Source organism: Haemaphysalis longicornis, unplaced genomic scaffold, assembly GCF_048455015.1.
Source record: "Haemaphysalis longicornis isolate Haplotype H1 unplaced genomic scaffold, Haemaphysalis longicornis Haplotype H1 scaffold_5, whole genome shotgun sequence".
Classification (NCBI taxonomy): Eukaryota; Metazoa; Arthropoda; class Arachnida; order Ixodida; family Ixodidae; genus Haemaphysalis; species Haemaphysalis longicornis.
The window spans coordinates 43,735,862-43,751,552 of NW_027526385.1; the positions used below are offsets into that span (position 1 = coordinate 43,735,862).

General features: G+C 46.8%; 1 protein-coding gene across 2 annotated transcripts in view; it reads left to right on the forward strand.

Moving 5' to 3' along the window:
* LOC144138129 (protein CIP2A homolog) overlaps positions 1–10,616 on the forward strand; it is a 42,743-nt gene extending 32,127 nt beyond the window's left edge. For both annotated transcript variants that reach the window (XM_077670250.1, XM_077670249.1), the window contains 2 exons: positions 4,617–4,793; positions 7,426–10,616. In XM_077670250.1, the coding sequence (XP_077526376.1) occupies positions 4,617–4,793; positions 7,426–7,569 (321 nt within the window). In that variant the 3' untranslated portion in view covers positions 7,570–10,616. The remainder of the gene's footprint in view (positions 1–4,616; positions 4,794–7,425) is intronic.
* Positions 10,617–15,691: the final 5,075 nt, after the last annotated feature.

The following is a 15,691-nucleotide window of genomic DNA, read 5'->3' on the forward strand; positions in this document are numbered from 1 at the left end:
CAACTTCCCTGCACCCGAGAAGCATAAGTCGGCCATGAGACGTCGGGGGAGAACCTCTTTCTCAAGCTCGCCGCGAGCGAACTTGTTGCGCTTATACTTCCCTCAGACTCTCATATTCTAAGGAAAGATTGTGTGAACCCTCCATTCACCAGAGGTCCTTCTGGCCCATATCTGAACGGGAACAGAATGAGATCGATGAGATCTTCAGGTGGAGCGGTCGCGGCAGGGCCGGCACTTCCGAATATGACGTCATCTGCAGCCGGCCAATCCTGAAAGGCAGCCAGCGCTCTGACCGCGCCGCCGGGCAGGCGTCGTTTATTTTGACGAAAAAAGAAGGTTTGGGTGTATTTACACATAAAATAAACGCGTTTTTCGAATTCAGCGTCAAGAAAACCATAAAGTAATGCCCCCAACATAATTTTTTTGAAAAGCTCTTCACCAGCCCTTTAAACCCTCAAATTTAAATAGTTTCTACTTTTTGATTCTTCACGATTGATGGTACAGTGCAGGTCAGACACATTGCAACACCAGCTGCTGCTGTACTACAGGGAAAAAAATGCATTTCTTTAAATTTTCTGCGTTACTGAAAGAAATGTGCTGTACAATTATCTCTCTCAATGCATAGTTGTGAATTCAATTGAAGTCGTGCACTAGTTTCCCATTTTTGTGTTTGTTTCTCTTTGTCTGCACTTGTGCCTTTTTTTTTTTTTTTTTTTTGTCTGCCTTGACAGAAAGTGCATGCGCAAACACAAATCAGGAAATTAATGTGAGGCAAACAAATCCTGCAGTTTAAAAAGTGAGGCTCGCGTGTCTTTACTGCAGCTTTGCGATTTTCAGACTTACTTTGGTTTCAACAGCAGCTGCTTCTCAGCCATCTCTGGCCACTGTGATAGTCACCTAAATTATGATCTGTGTACCCTCAGGTTACGGACCATTACCGTAATCTTTTAATGAGTGAACCTTCTACAGTATAGACCGCTTATAACGTATGTTGCGGGAGCCACAGAAATCTGCAGTATAAGCGGTACCGCACTATAACCAAAACATGCGCGAATCCAACCACATCGTACCCTACCTCTCAAGTCATCCTTTATTTATCATCACTCAAACGCGCGGCACTTAAAAGCAAAAGCCTGGTTTTTATCATGGTTTTTTTTTTTTTTCTTGTTTTTTCACATCAGCCGCTGCTGCAGGGTCTTACACATTGCAAGTGCGGTCATACAAACAGTGAGCACGGCTTTAACTTCCGTTGTGTTCGTGTTTTGGAGGATCGTAGTTGCATTTTTAGCGTCTATGAACAGATGCCGCGAAGCGTGATAGCTTCGCCAACAGTTTTTTTTTTTTTTAATTGCACCTTGTGTCCACGATGCCGAAGGCGGCTGTTTATCAGCCCAGCGTACTGCTGCTGGAAATCTTGCGGCTTCGCGCGGCTCGCTTGTCCGGAAAGTGAAAGAGCGGTGGCTTATCAGCAAAACGTTCTCTAAGGGAGTGACCTCGTCTAGTTGCTCGCTGAAATGCCGCACGAGGCGCAAGCGAGGATGCTCACTCAAGAAAAGGGCTGGTATATATGGGCGAAACGAGGAATATAAACTGCCACCCACGTTCCTTGTTAAAGTGCCATCAAAAAACACCGCGGTGGTAGGCCTAAACATCTCTGGCGCCGGCAGCCAGCTGGTCGGGGCGTTTCGGATCTCCTGCCATAAGGTGCGCATCTCGCCATTGGTGCAAGTCGTCAGGCTCCTCCCACTGCCACGCGAAGAAGCCACCGCGAGCGCTAAAATCGTTGACACAAGCGTGAAAAAAACGGACGCGCAACGCCGACGTGCACGAATCGTGTGCAAAAACGGGTCATACAGTTCACGCCGATCGCGGACGGGGACGGGAGTCGCTATCTTCCGAGGTGCGTCAAGCAGGTTCAGTTGTGGTCATCACATACGCGTGAACTAAAGGGTGCCTATTCTTTTCTTGTGTGTCGAAGTTAGAGGAGAGCAAGGGGTGCGCGCTGTGTCAGATGGCCGATTTCATCCTGTCTTTTTTCTGTTGCTACCCTAAAACGATGCCCCAGCTACGCCGGTCGATCAGCAGTCCCACCAGAAAACTGCACTATAAATGGTATTGTGCTTCGGCCAGCCGCATTCTAAGCGGTATGCTTATGCATTGAGTTCTATGGGAGGTGAACCGGTGTTCACAAAAACCGCGTTATATCCGGCCCCGCACTATAAGCGGTTACGTTATAAATGGTCTACACTGTATATGCCTCCAAAATATCAATGAATAACCATCCCTTTAAACTGGTTTTTAACGATACATCCGCAACTCTTTTTAGACCACCAATCAATTTCTGTTCCCTTCTCGCAGAGTGTGAGGGACGAGGTGACTATTCATGAGGTCTCCTTTTTAGACACATTCAAATCATCTCTCTCTGATCTTATAGCACCGTGGCATCTTCGTCCTGTGTCATGTGACTTGTCTTTCTTACAATGCAATAAGAACAGGACACCAAGAAGTGGGATTTCGCAGCATTTCAAGTATCTGCAGGATAAATACAGGGCTGCAGAGTTTTTCAGTGATGCGTCTAAAACGTTCACTGCTGTGTCTTGTGCTGCGCATGGACCCAATTTTTAAGCAGATAGAACCATGAATGTAAAGACAAGTACATTTACGGCAGAAGCATATGGCATCTGTCTAGTTGTAAGTCACATAGTTGAACATCATATTCCTAAATCCATCATCTATACAGATTCGCTGAGCATTGTCCGTACGTTGTCATCCGGAAAGTCATCGAAAAACCATGTCATTAATCTTGTCTTCAAATCAGTTATGCTAGCGTATTCTTCAAACCTTGGGGTGACTGTGTGTTGTGTGCCAGGCCACTCTGGCATTGGCGGAAATAAACTGGCGGATGAAATGGCCGCCAGTGCTGCACTCCGAAATACAGTACACATGGCAACACTATCTTACACAGACCTCGAGCCACACATTAGACAGCAACTCCGTAAAACTTGGCAAACAGACTGGATCGAACAGACAGACAACAAACTACACTTAATAAAACCACACTTGGGATCATACGCTAGTTACTCACACAACAGACACATTGAAGTTACCTTAGCTAGGTTGCGGATACCTCCATACACATGTAACATACTCACACCTGCTCACAGGATCTCCAAGACCCCTGTGTAGCAGGTGTGGGGAGGGCCTATCCGTGATACACATCCTCATTCAATGCAGGGCACTTGACATTACATGATGCAAACACTTCAGAGAACTCTACCGACAGCATATTCCATTACATCTGTCATACTTTCTAGGAGACGATGCCATGTTTTCTGTTCAGTGCGCCTTTAAGTTTCTGTCAGAGGTTCACTTCTTAAAGCTCATTTCAAACCACCCGTAGTTGTAGCCCTGGTCCCATACACCAGCCACCTTGTTTATCTTTTAACCACTCTTGGTCTTCATCCTGGCCCTTTACACTAGCCGTGCTCATAGACTTAATTGATTTCATTTGTGTTCCCCCTAACCAAACTTAGTTGTCACCTATTCACCAAAAATTCCCCGCATTTCCCCGAGGGGAAGAATGTGAAAGTGCGAATGCATGAGTTGAATTTGCGCGGTTCGGTAATGTTCGCGAAAGAGAGATCACACACACACACACACAACTACAAAGAAAGAAAGATGCATTTATTCACAGACACCTATTTGTGTTGTCGTTGTACTTGATTGCTAGAGCGGATCTCAGCTTTGAAATTTCGTGTCAGTACTCCTTTAAGCGGGTGCACTAGCCCTTCTCACGCCCGATTCCTGGCCAATCCCCCACGTGGGTATGTGCCATGTCAGCGGCCAGGCAGCGCGCGCCCATCTCCCCCCGTTGCCAAGGAAGACGAGGAGCGCGCGCACCCGCAGCTGTTGCTATGTGGACGGACGGCGGTCAACGGAATTCAGGGTCGCTTATAAAGTGCATTCGCACTTAAAACACTTTCTTGGCGCTCTTTGCCCTAGCTGGCCTTGCACCATTAAAGGAGCCATGAAGAGAAAATACAACTTCGTGTAATTTGAAAGAACTAGGATTGAGTATCTCACTCAGCTCCATTACAGCCGCAAGAGATGTTTTTTAACGAAAAAAAACGCAAGAAGTATTTAAAAGCTTTCAAATTTCGCACAACAGTGATGTGTTATGAGCAAGAATGACGTCATACGGGCCAACAATAAAACATAATTTTCAGTGCGTTAACTGCACGTTAGCATTCAAGTGATGCGGTCAAATGGAACCAGAGGCCCCATTACAGACGTCCAGTCATGTGTCGTCGCGACGGTCAGTTGGGCGGCCGCCAATCGCACAACCAAGGTTCCGTGACGTCGTAGAAAAGTTGCGGGAACTTGGCTAGGGGGCCGCGACTGCTTCACACGTTTTCTTTAATATCTCCGTTATTTGTTCGAAGATTGCGATGGTATTGGTATCATTGTTATCGGGACTAAGCAGTCTTTCTAATAAACCCAACTTGTATTTTGTCTTCATGGCTCCTTTAACATTTAAACATCATCATCATCATTGAATAAATGTTTATGGGTAATGTGCTTTTTTTTTTTTCTCTCCCCCTTTTCTTTCTCTCAAGACCATCAACGTCCTGACCACCATATTATCGGTGCCCGAGTTCCGACAGGAGTTCGCCGCCCGTACGCCCAGCCCCCTTCAGCCCCTCCTCTCCCTCCTCAACGGAGCAGTGGAGCCCCTGGGGAACTCCCTGCAGATGGCTCATTCGAGCATCAAGCTCGTTCTTCTCGTCACGCAGGTTTGTGTGTGCTGAATGCATGTTGCGATGTGCGCAACTGCGACATCGCTGAGTCGCCAACGCACGCCGCTGACGACGTAGTTTGAATGCGTTAAAGATATAAGGCGCGTTACTGACAATATCAGCGTCGCGTCCGTAGCTTATTCGGTAGAGCGTCGGGCTGCGGCCCGCAAAGTCCTCGGATCGAAACCTGGCGCCGGACGCTGTTTCTTCTTTAAAGAGCGCTGCGGACGCCGCCGCCGCCGACGCCGGCGGTGGATGGTTTGGGGTCGCTTATAAAGTGTATTCACACTTAAAAAGGAAGGTTTTTACGCCTGGACATGGTTGGGTCACTTGCTGTCGGTAAGCAACTCGGAACAAGAGGGAAGTTTTCTGTCGCTGTGTGAGGCAAGCTTTCTCTACCAATTTCAGTGAGATGAAGTGTGATGGCTTGATAGAGCTAATAGCAGCCAAAATTCTTTTCCCAGTTAATAACCTTGAGTTGCAGGGTTCATCTCTGTTTTTTTTTTGTTTTTTTTTTGCTAGTTCTCATGGCTGTAATGGTGTTGTAATAACAGGAACATTTCTTTGTTCAAAATGTTGCTGTTATACCTCAAGGAATGTTCCTATTGTACGATATAATTTGTTCAATTATATCTGCAGTTGTTTCTTTGTCAGCTATGATGCTTTAATTCTGGGGGCATATTTTTCTTAAAAGGTTGCTCAGCATTGATTAAATGTTGAATAAAAGCCATTTGAATTTTTGTTTTTTATGCTTGCCAGAAATGAAAAATTGCAAATAAGTGATGTTTGATAGAAACCTGCTCCAAAATTCGTCTTTTGGTGCTCCAGGGCTGCTCCCAAACTCCTCTGTTACTGCTCCAATGCTTCCCAAAAACAGTGTTATTCCTGCTCCTTGAGCAGCCCCACAAGGCTCAAGCTTGCTTCAACCCCTGTACAAGCTTTCTGGTTGAAAAATTGGGGAAAAAACTGTGGTTGATTCCTCTGTGATAGGAATCGGTCAAATGCGAAAGTGAAATGTGCAGCGAAATCTGCAGCTGAGCATGATTTGCGGGTCGGCGGCTGTCTTGTGGGTGTGCTTGGCGAGCGACGTCCTGCTGGCGGGTCGCTTCAGCAAAGGTGCACTGGCGTCGTTTCCGTGACTGATATGACGTCAGTGAAATCTTGGCGTATCGCGGCATAAAACACTTTCGTTATGAAATATAAAACCCGCAAACGAACAACCCTAAGCATGACATACTCTGTAGTATTAAAGGTTGCTTCCCGCAACAAGACCCTCTGTGCAGGGGTGCACCCTTTACAGGCCGCTTGCTTTGTTGTACAGGCGTCACTTCCGTGACGGATATGACGTCAGTGAAATCTTCGTGCATCCGGGAATAAAACACTTTCGTGTTAAAAAAAGATGCAGCGCCAGAAAGCAATAGCTGCTGCCCCAGCAGAAATCTGAGGATGCACACGTTTGCTTATATCACCCGAGGCACCCCCCAAAAGGCAGATCGGCAGTGTGCGCATGCGTAAACCATTACTAGAAAAAGGTAGATGCAACGTCAACTTCTGCTGAATTTTTTTAGTGTAAGGTATTTTTTATGTGACTTCAGTTTGTATATACAGTAATACCTCGTTACAATAGCCACTCAGGGGATCCGGGAAACATGTCTTCTGTAACCAATGTCTCTTGTAACCAAAAACTCTAAACACCGTCGGTGGTGAGTTGAATGTAATCACTTTGTTACAAATCAGGATCAAAGCATATTCAGACAGGCCGACAAGAAAATTCTCGCTATGGCTTAAAAAATTCATTCGTATTAGTTTTAGGGACTGCAGGTTGTATTAGCTTCCTTCCCAACTTTTGTAGGTAAAGCCCTTCACTTTGCAGGTGTTCCTGTTCTCGCAATGCCATTAAAGTGCTCTTGGACAATTGTCAGCCTTAACTGCCGACACTTTCTGTCCTACAATACCGTCGTCATCTTACTCCTCTAGTTCATCCTCTATGGCACCATTTACTTGCGTGAAGATCGCATGATCTGTAGGCTCCTCGAACGCGCAGACAAGTCCACATCTGCAGACAAGCTCCTCAAAAGTCTCTGGAACCTCTGCGGTCTCTTGGATGCAGGCCCAAGCTTCCTGTTCAGGGCAGTTTTCCACAAGGTCCTTCATATAAGGCCCCCCCTATAAAGTGTCTTCTAATTGGTGTAGAATTCACTCTTGGGACCCCAAAAAGTTGTCTTCAGTAACAGAGTGTTTCTTGTAACCGTGTATCTTGTATGCAATGTTGCTAACATGGTGAACATAAGAAAACCAACCAAACCATTTTAAAATGTCTCTTATAACCAACTCTTGTAACAGCGTCTCTTGTAAGGAGGTTCTACTGTGGCAGGCAAAACTATGTTAAAAAAATTTCAGATTTTTAATGTGCAGTGCTTACCTAAGCCATCAAACCATCCCCTTACTGGAAACAGCACTACTCATTGTCCAGGATACTATATAGCTACACCCTGAATCTAAGCAGACATTTGCAACTATTATCCTTTTGTTTGCCCCACTCAAGGATCTATGATACCATGCCAGCCCGCTTCCTTGAAATATTTCATTGTCTGATAGAAACATTCTTTCTCTTTTTCTCTCAACGCAGCTGCAAACTCTCGAAATCAAGTACCAGAAAAAGGAAGAAGCACTCCAGAGCAAGACCAAGCAGGCTGCAAAGATGGCCGCCGACTTGGACAAGCTGAAGAAGATGCAAGAGATGATTCAGAGCATCAGTGCTGGCATGGTCTGATGAAAACTCTTCCACCCTGCTTCATCCTGGCTTTGTATAGTGTCACGAGTTGTGACATGATTGACGGAAGCATTTACAAGTGGTAGCATGTATACTACATATCATCTCCTTCATGTCATTACAGTTTGCCTTGTTCACTTTAACCATCTCTTCAGTCTTGAGAGCTTGGATGATGTGTTACAATTTTTTTTATGGTCGTTTTCACAATATTTGCATGGCCCTTTTTTATTTGTTTTATCACTATGACATTGCCGGCAGTGCATTTTAATTGCCACTGGCCCCTGCGCCCGTGCACTTTTGTATAAATGTACAATTTGCAATTTGTAATTGACGAGTTTTGCTAACTTATAATTCTGCAATAATTGACAGTCTTGCGGACTTGGACTCACGTGTTGTCCGTGTGTTTTACGCACCTTCACAGCAATGTGAAAGTGTTATTTTTCATTTTTAAAATGTTATACAGTCGAAACCCGCAATAACGAAATCCCGCAAGTACGAAATCCCCGCGGCAACGAAATATTTCCGGATCCCCGGCGAACGTCCATAGAAGCCCATGTATTTCATATCTCGCGGCAACGAAATGTTTTTCAACAGCGATCCCGCATTAACGAATTTTCTACTGCGGTGCGGGCCTTATTTTATCCGCCCGTCAAAGGTTAACTGTCAAAAATATGCTAGTACGCGTGTTGTGCGCACTCAAAATTCGTAAACGTCTGCTTTTGGCGTGCTAGCGTGGGTACCGCCATTTTTGTTTACATAAATCGGCGATGGGGTCTGTGTCAGGCAACATGCCTGGCCACACTGCAGCAGGCGATGGCAAACAATCATGCTGATACGGTCAGCGGTGCCACCAGACGGCGCCATCGGACGAGCTCAACAGGCCAAAGCAACACCAACAGTTCGAATCAATCAAAACGACGAAGAGAAGACTGGGACTGGTGGCGAAATCGAGACGAAGTTACAATTGTGCCTGAGAAAAGCTTGACGCCGGGAGCGGATTCTCCGTTATCGCGGAGAAAGAAAAGAACGGCAACAATATCATCATCATGTTAAGCAGCCTTGGAGCGACACCCTTAGGGGGCGACACAATCCTATCCTGCGTTGCTTCCGTCATTCCGTCACTTCCGTAGCATCGCACACGCGAGTTCGTGAGTTCGTTGTGTGTGTGGCGACCGGCCCATCGGATCTTGCTAAGATGCCGATACCAGCCAAAAAGCGGAAGTTTCTGACGCTTCACGATAAAGCTGCCATCATTGCAGAAGTTGATAAGGGCAGAAAAAAGAAAGACATCGCCGACGAGTATGGAATTGCGTGCAGCTCGCTTTCGACCATATTGAAGGGCAAAGATGCCATTCTCGCTGCGCTTGATAATGGCGCACGTGCGCAGAACAAGACGGTGACCGCGGCGGCCTTTCCGGACGTCGATAAGGCGGTGTTCGCGTGGTTTTGCGAACAGCGTGCCAACAGAGTGCCACTTACGGGAAAAATACTACAGCAGAAGGCACTGGACTTTGCCTGCATCCTCGGGCACGACCAGTTCCGAGCAAGCGTTGGATGGTTGGGTCGCTTTAAAGCCCGGCACGACATCGTGGCCAAGGCGATTTCGGGAGAAGCAGCAAGCGTTGACCCTGTAACAACGTCGTCATGGCTGCTGACCAACAGAGAAGTACTCGACCAGTACCAGCCCTGCGACGTGTACAACGCGGACGAGACGGCGTTGTTCTTTCAAATGCTCCCGTCGAAGACCCTGGAATTGAAAGGCCAGAAATGCCATGGAGGCAAGCACAGCAAGCAACGCGTTACCATTTTGTTGTGCTGCAATATGGACGGCACAGACAAGCGGCCACTTCTAGTCATCGGCCGGAGCGAGAAGCCCCGCTGCTTCAAAGGAAACCGCCGCTCGCTGCCCGTTCAGTACGCCGCTAATAAGAAGGCGTGGATGTCTCGCGCTCTTTTCTCCAGCTGGGTTGAGGCGTTCGATGCCGACATGCGCAAGGCGGGCAGGTCGGTGGCCCTTTTTTTAGATAACTGCAGCGCCCACCACATGGACGAGACGGAGCTCACGAACGTGCGCTTGGTTTTTTTTCCACCAAACTGCACTTCCGTTCTGCAGCCGCTCGATCAAGGCGTAATTCGCAGCGTGAAGTGCGCCTACAGGGAGAGGTTGATCCAGCGTCTGCTACTGAACCTCCACCACAAGCGTCCCACCGACGTGAATTTGTGCATGGCCTTCGAGATGGTGGCCGCCGCATGGGTTGCGACATCCCCTTCCCTGATTGAGAACTGCTTCAGGCACGCGGGCTTCACCACCACCGTGCAAGCATCACGCACGGATTGCGCTTCAGCTTCACCAGACGAAGATTTCGACGAAGGTGCACTTGACGGCGAGAGTGCTGGCAGCGCAGTGCCAGCAGTGCCGCTATCGCTGACCAACGCCTGGGGGGCACTTCGAGCCATCGACATCGACATCCCAGATGGGCTCACGGTTGATGCGTTCGTTCGCGCCGATGACGATGTCATCGTGCATGAAGAAGTGACCGACGAGGCCATTATCGAAAGCGTGCGCGAAGCTAACGACACCGAGGACCAAGAAGACAAGCACGCGGAGAAACCCAACCCGCGGGTTGTTTTGGATGCCCTCGACACTCTTCGGTCCTTCTTCGCCGCACATGACGACGACGTGGCAATGGACCACTTTTTTCAGTGCGAAGGGAGAGCTTTGAAGTTGTTGCATGGCAAGGGTCGGCAAAGTAAGTTGACTGACTTCTGGCAATAAATTTTCGTTCTGCTGGCCATATCACTGTTTTTATGTCTCGTACTCGCGGCAACGAAATCCTCGCGAAAACGAATTTTTCCGGTTTCCCCGGCGATTTCGTTATTGCGGGTTTCGACTGTATAAAGTCATGTTTGTGGTCACAAAGGTTGTGTGGCCTTGAGTACATCATTTGAGAGGCTATCCTGTTTTTGAGTGTGCCAAGCTTTGAATACCAAAGCAGACAGGGACCTTTAGTGGACAAGGGATAATAAAGTCTGATGACACCTAAGCACTTACGTGTTGTGACTCCGAGAGTGTGAACACCGTAGAGTTGTCCTTCAAGTGGGTACATTCACGCTGCAGCCAAATAATAAACCGGCCGTGAGCCTCTGGCAGCAGCTGTTGTCATTTCTAGTCAGTCCCACTGGGTGGGTGTGTGAGAATTGTGGGCGGGCATGTTGAAGTCGCAGCCAAATGGGAATTAACGGAACGGCCGTTTGCTCCCGTGAGCTGCTGTCATCGTCACTGGCCAATCTACACGAGCAAGTATGTTGGCAGGCCTTAGGAAAATTGACCTGATCACATTCCTAAGGGACCTACAAATTCATTGACCCACTGGCTTAAAAAGCATCGTGTACCTGTACAAAAAGTTGTACAAATACATGAAAATGGTACTGATGGCCTAGTTTGCTTCGTTTAGAAATGTTTTTTACTGAAATAAAAAACAAATGTGAAATGCATTTTAGTTCATTTACTTTCACTAGGCTGTCAAGCAAAACAAAGTTTTATTTCTTAGTTTCAGTACAGAAGTGACATATTTTTGATATAAGCAAACTAGGCCGCATGGAGCATCTTCATGGGTAGACAAAACTTTTCGTATAGGTACACGATGGTTTATTAGTCTGTGGGTCGAATAGGAATGTTAACAGGTGGGTCCCCCTTAATGGGTGGTTACCTTAACGTTGAGCCTAATGACGCACTAGGAAGTGCTACCTCATTCTACGTGGAGGTGCGTGTACGGATTTCTTTTTATATGTCGGAGGTTGGACTTGTGCAACTGAAGTGGTGTGAAGGATGCGCGGTCAACCCTCGTTCCAAAGGCCCTGGGTTTGATTTGCATTCACTCCCGAATTCCCCTACCATGCCAAAGCTCCCTTATTTATGAAAATGATCAGGGGTGAGACAGCTGCGCATGTTGCGCATTTTCGATAAAAATTTGTTTTCCTACGCCAGGCTGCTCCAAAAGCTTGAAAATTGCAAAAATTCAGCCAAACGGCTCCAAAACCCTCTGAGAGCCAAGGATTTTCAGCGCCAACGCTCCCGTCAACGGCGAAATTTAACAGCACCTGCAAGGGGGTGCTCTTTGTAGAGGTTTCATCAATTGACCATTCAATAAAAATTAACCCGCTTAAAATTGTTCCCGAAATAGTTTTTTCGGAAGTCACAATGTCGGGTTGTACATGTTACATTCCGTTAGTTTTTAGTCTTCCCATCGAAAACCATTGCAAAGTCTGGTACAAAAAATACTTCTGTGTACTGGGGGGACAAACTACTTGTGTAAGTTGATGAAAAAACGGCAATAGACCTTTCCAGAAACTGCAGCGCCGCTCCTTCCCCTGGCGGGCGCGCGCAAGGCGTCATGGGAACTGCGTGCGCGCGCGGGGCGAGCGCCGACGGGGTGGTCGCGCCGCGTTCGCGGCGTCCGTCAAAGGAGCGAAAGGATGGGCTTGCAAAGTTATGCTGCGCATCAATTAAATCATCTTTAAACCATAGAACCCAAAATAAGAAATAAACTCCGCATCCTTCTGAAGCTGCCTGCACCGCATGAGAACCTTTTGTCGCCTGCTAGCAACGTCGTCTGCTAGCTGCTGGCAGTTGCAAGCGTCTTCGTGCTTCTTGCTGCCCGCGGGAAAATAGAAATTCCTCGACACGAGGAAATAAAAAACAAATGTGCACTTGAGCTCCCAAAGAAAAATACAAATAACCAGCTCTTGCCTCCGGCAGCCCGCGGGGAGCTGTGTGGGAAAACGAAGAAGCTCATATCGTGTGCACACGTTATTCGTGATGCATTTCCGCGTGTGTAAAGCTACACTCGTTTACGACCTGCCTTAGCGTTTGTAGTTCACGCGATACTGACGATATGGCGCCAAGGAAGCTGCAGGAGGCGGAAAAACGTCCTGTATGATCGGATGGGACAACAATACGCTACGAGACCGGCATGTTTCATTGCACAAGTTTCCGAAGGACAAGAAACTTCAAAAGAAATAAGTTCGCCAGATAAATCGCCAGGGTCGTGATGGCTGATTTGCTTTGTGGGAGCCGTCCGAACATCACAGGATATGTGGAGCCCATTTCAACGCGAGCAGACGCAAATGTTACATGAACCGTATGCGACCATTTTTCCACACCGGGTCTTCTCCGAGAGGTGTCCTACGGTAAAGACAGGTACGCCCAGCATTATAACGTAAATTCCAGGCATCCGCTTCCAGGCATCCAAGACGAACTAGTGATATGCAGCACTGTCGAGATACCCCTGTCAGCTCAGAGTAATCAACGCCCGTTTTGTAATGATTTTTAGCACAAACGGCGTAACAGGGCATAAAGCAATATTTTCACTCCAGCAGGCAACGATGCGGTTTCTCCAACGACAGCGACTGCCTGCAGCCCATTTCCTGCGGCATTGGAGTAACGGGGTTTCTGCTGTAGTGAGTTCAGCATTTCGACTATTTCTTTTCGGTCGCTCATTGTGGAATTATTATTTCCCACTTTTAAGGTGTGGTGTACTTCCTGTGAGAAAACAAAGGAGACAGCTCGTCATAGCTGACCCAGGATTCTTGATCGAAGATGAGCTCTGTGAACTTGGCGTTAAATTGAACAGATCCCCCATGTTAAATGGTCGGCGTCAACTGACACTATAACGGAGGAAACACGCACACGGCAAATCGCCAACCTAAGGAGACACGTTGAGCGAGTTATTCGAGAAGTGAAGAACTTGAGAATACCGTGGTATGTTTTCCCAAATGCCATGGCTGACAAGCCAAACCGGATACGGAAAATTTGTTGCTACCTGAGCAACTTCACACATGAACCACTTCTCAATTGATAATTAAGCAAAATGTCAACTATGCGTGTTTTGCATTAGCGCCCTCTGAACAGTTTTACCTTTTAGTCGGTATTGGTTAGTTTTTCTAACGGAGTAATTAAAAGTGTACGTGTCTTTTTTTTTCGACTGAAATAAACATTTCTATTTTCATATTTACACACAGCCGAAAACATCAAAAGAGCTTAGGATTGCACAATAAGACTCGCCACCTCTTGGGCACCAGTACTTGAAACAAATGCAGACATAGTGTAGCATGAATGGACGGTATACACACTGCAACTCCCCAAAATGCAGCAGTTTGTTGAAGAAATGCGGACGGTGGTAAGAATGCTGAAGTTTGAAAAAGAAGCCAGTGAAGAAAACAGCTGTCCAGGACTTGATTGATTGATTGTGGGGTTTAACGCGCCGACGCAACGCAGGCGATGAGGCGCGCCGTAGTGGAGGGCTCCGGATTAATTTTGACCACCTGGGGATCTTTAACGTGCGCCGAAATCTCGTACACATGGGTGTTTTTGCTTTTCGCCTCCATCAGAAAAGCGGCCGCTGCGGCCGGGAATCAAACCCGCGACCTCGTGCTCAGCAGCGCAAAGCCTTAGCCACTGAGCCACCGCGGCGGGTCAGCTGTCCAGGACAGCAGATGTTCTGCATGCATCACACAATGTTAAACGCCGAAGCTGCACCGTCAACAAATGCTCCCTCCACAGGCGCTGTCGCGCACGGCACGGTTTGACACGGTAGAGCTACATGAAGAGCGGCCCGGGCGGCAGCGGCGGCGGCGGGTGTAGCCCGAAAGAACCCATTCCCATTCGACCCCTTCCCGTTTGAACCCATTCCCGAAACGCCCTTCCCGCTTGACCCGTCCCGTGTGCGCCCGTTCCCGAAACGACCTTCCCGTTTGGGCCCTTCCTGTTTCAGCCCGTTCCCAAAACGCCCTTCCCGTTACAACCCGCTCCCAAAGCGCCCTTCTCATTTGAACCCGCATTGTTGCAAACCATTTGAATTTCTGAAAATATGCGTTACCGTCTTCGAAACTGTTCCCCAAAATGTGCTTACAAGCAACGGGTCATGCACTAAAAACTTGTATGCACCAAATTTTGCGGAATCGACCGGTATTTCCGGCCGATAAAAGTTTCCGAATGCCTTAGGTCGATACTGCCCTCTTGACACAAAATTTGTAGCAACGAAAGTGTACTATAAAGATACCCAATATCTTGAGGAATGCACGCATTGGATTTTTCTGCAGTTGGTGTTCGTACGTGCAGCTGAAATTTATTTATCAGCCCCTCTTATGCTCATTGTTTGGAGCGTAGCTTTGTCTTCGGGTTCGAGAGATCTATAGATCAAAGATGTCCACAGGAGAGACTTTTAAAAAAGGCAAAAACATGTGCAGAAATCTGATAATTGGCTACAAATGCCTTTCCTACGTGAGTAATATGGCAGAAATTTTTATTTATTTACTGATACTTTACGGCCTCGTCGGGCTCATGAAGGAGTGAACATAAAAGCACATCAGTATTGGTTAGCGTAGTTTAAAAACGCCCCGCACAAATAAGTAAAATACATAAATATGTAAAAGAGCAAAGGGGTCCGAACAAGGATATGCATTCGTAATGTATTCCAATTTTAAAATACGACGATTCAATCAGAACACATATTTACAATACGTGGGGAAAATTCTTCTAACGATACCGAGTTCACTGTTCGTTCAGTTAACGTATTCCAGTAAGAAATTGCACGAGGAAACAAAGAGAACTTTCGAATAGTAATTGAGCTGATTGGCTGCCTAATAGTCTTACTATGATGTCTTCTGGCTGAACGTCTGAAAGGTCCTTGGAGGTAGTATTCCCGCGACAATTTTAAATTTCTGTAGTAAAGAAAATTTAGGCTATAGAGACGACCCTGCACTGCTTCAGTTTTTGAAGGTTTGCCCTATTATGCAAATTGAGTACGCTAGAGTGACCGGAATAAACAGAATCAATAAAACGCAAAGCTAAGTTTATAATTTTCGCTGGTTCTCATGACTGCTATTTTTTTATAGCCAGATGTGGCGTATGTATCCAGATACATAGGGTTACTTTATTTTTATACATATTTTTATCTTTTATAGTTTTCATCTGTTTCTTTTCGACATTGATGTACACTTGCGCTAATATAACGATTAAATGTGTTAGTCCGCCAAATACGATTTCTTATTGTTTATTTGTGCTTCCGCGGCGCTTTTCTAGGCTTTTTGGTTTTATGATTTTTTGGTTTGTTAATTTAAA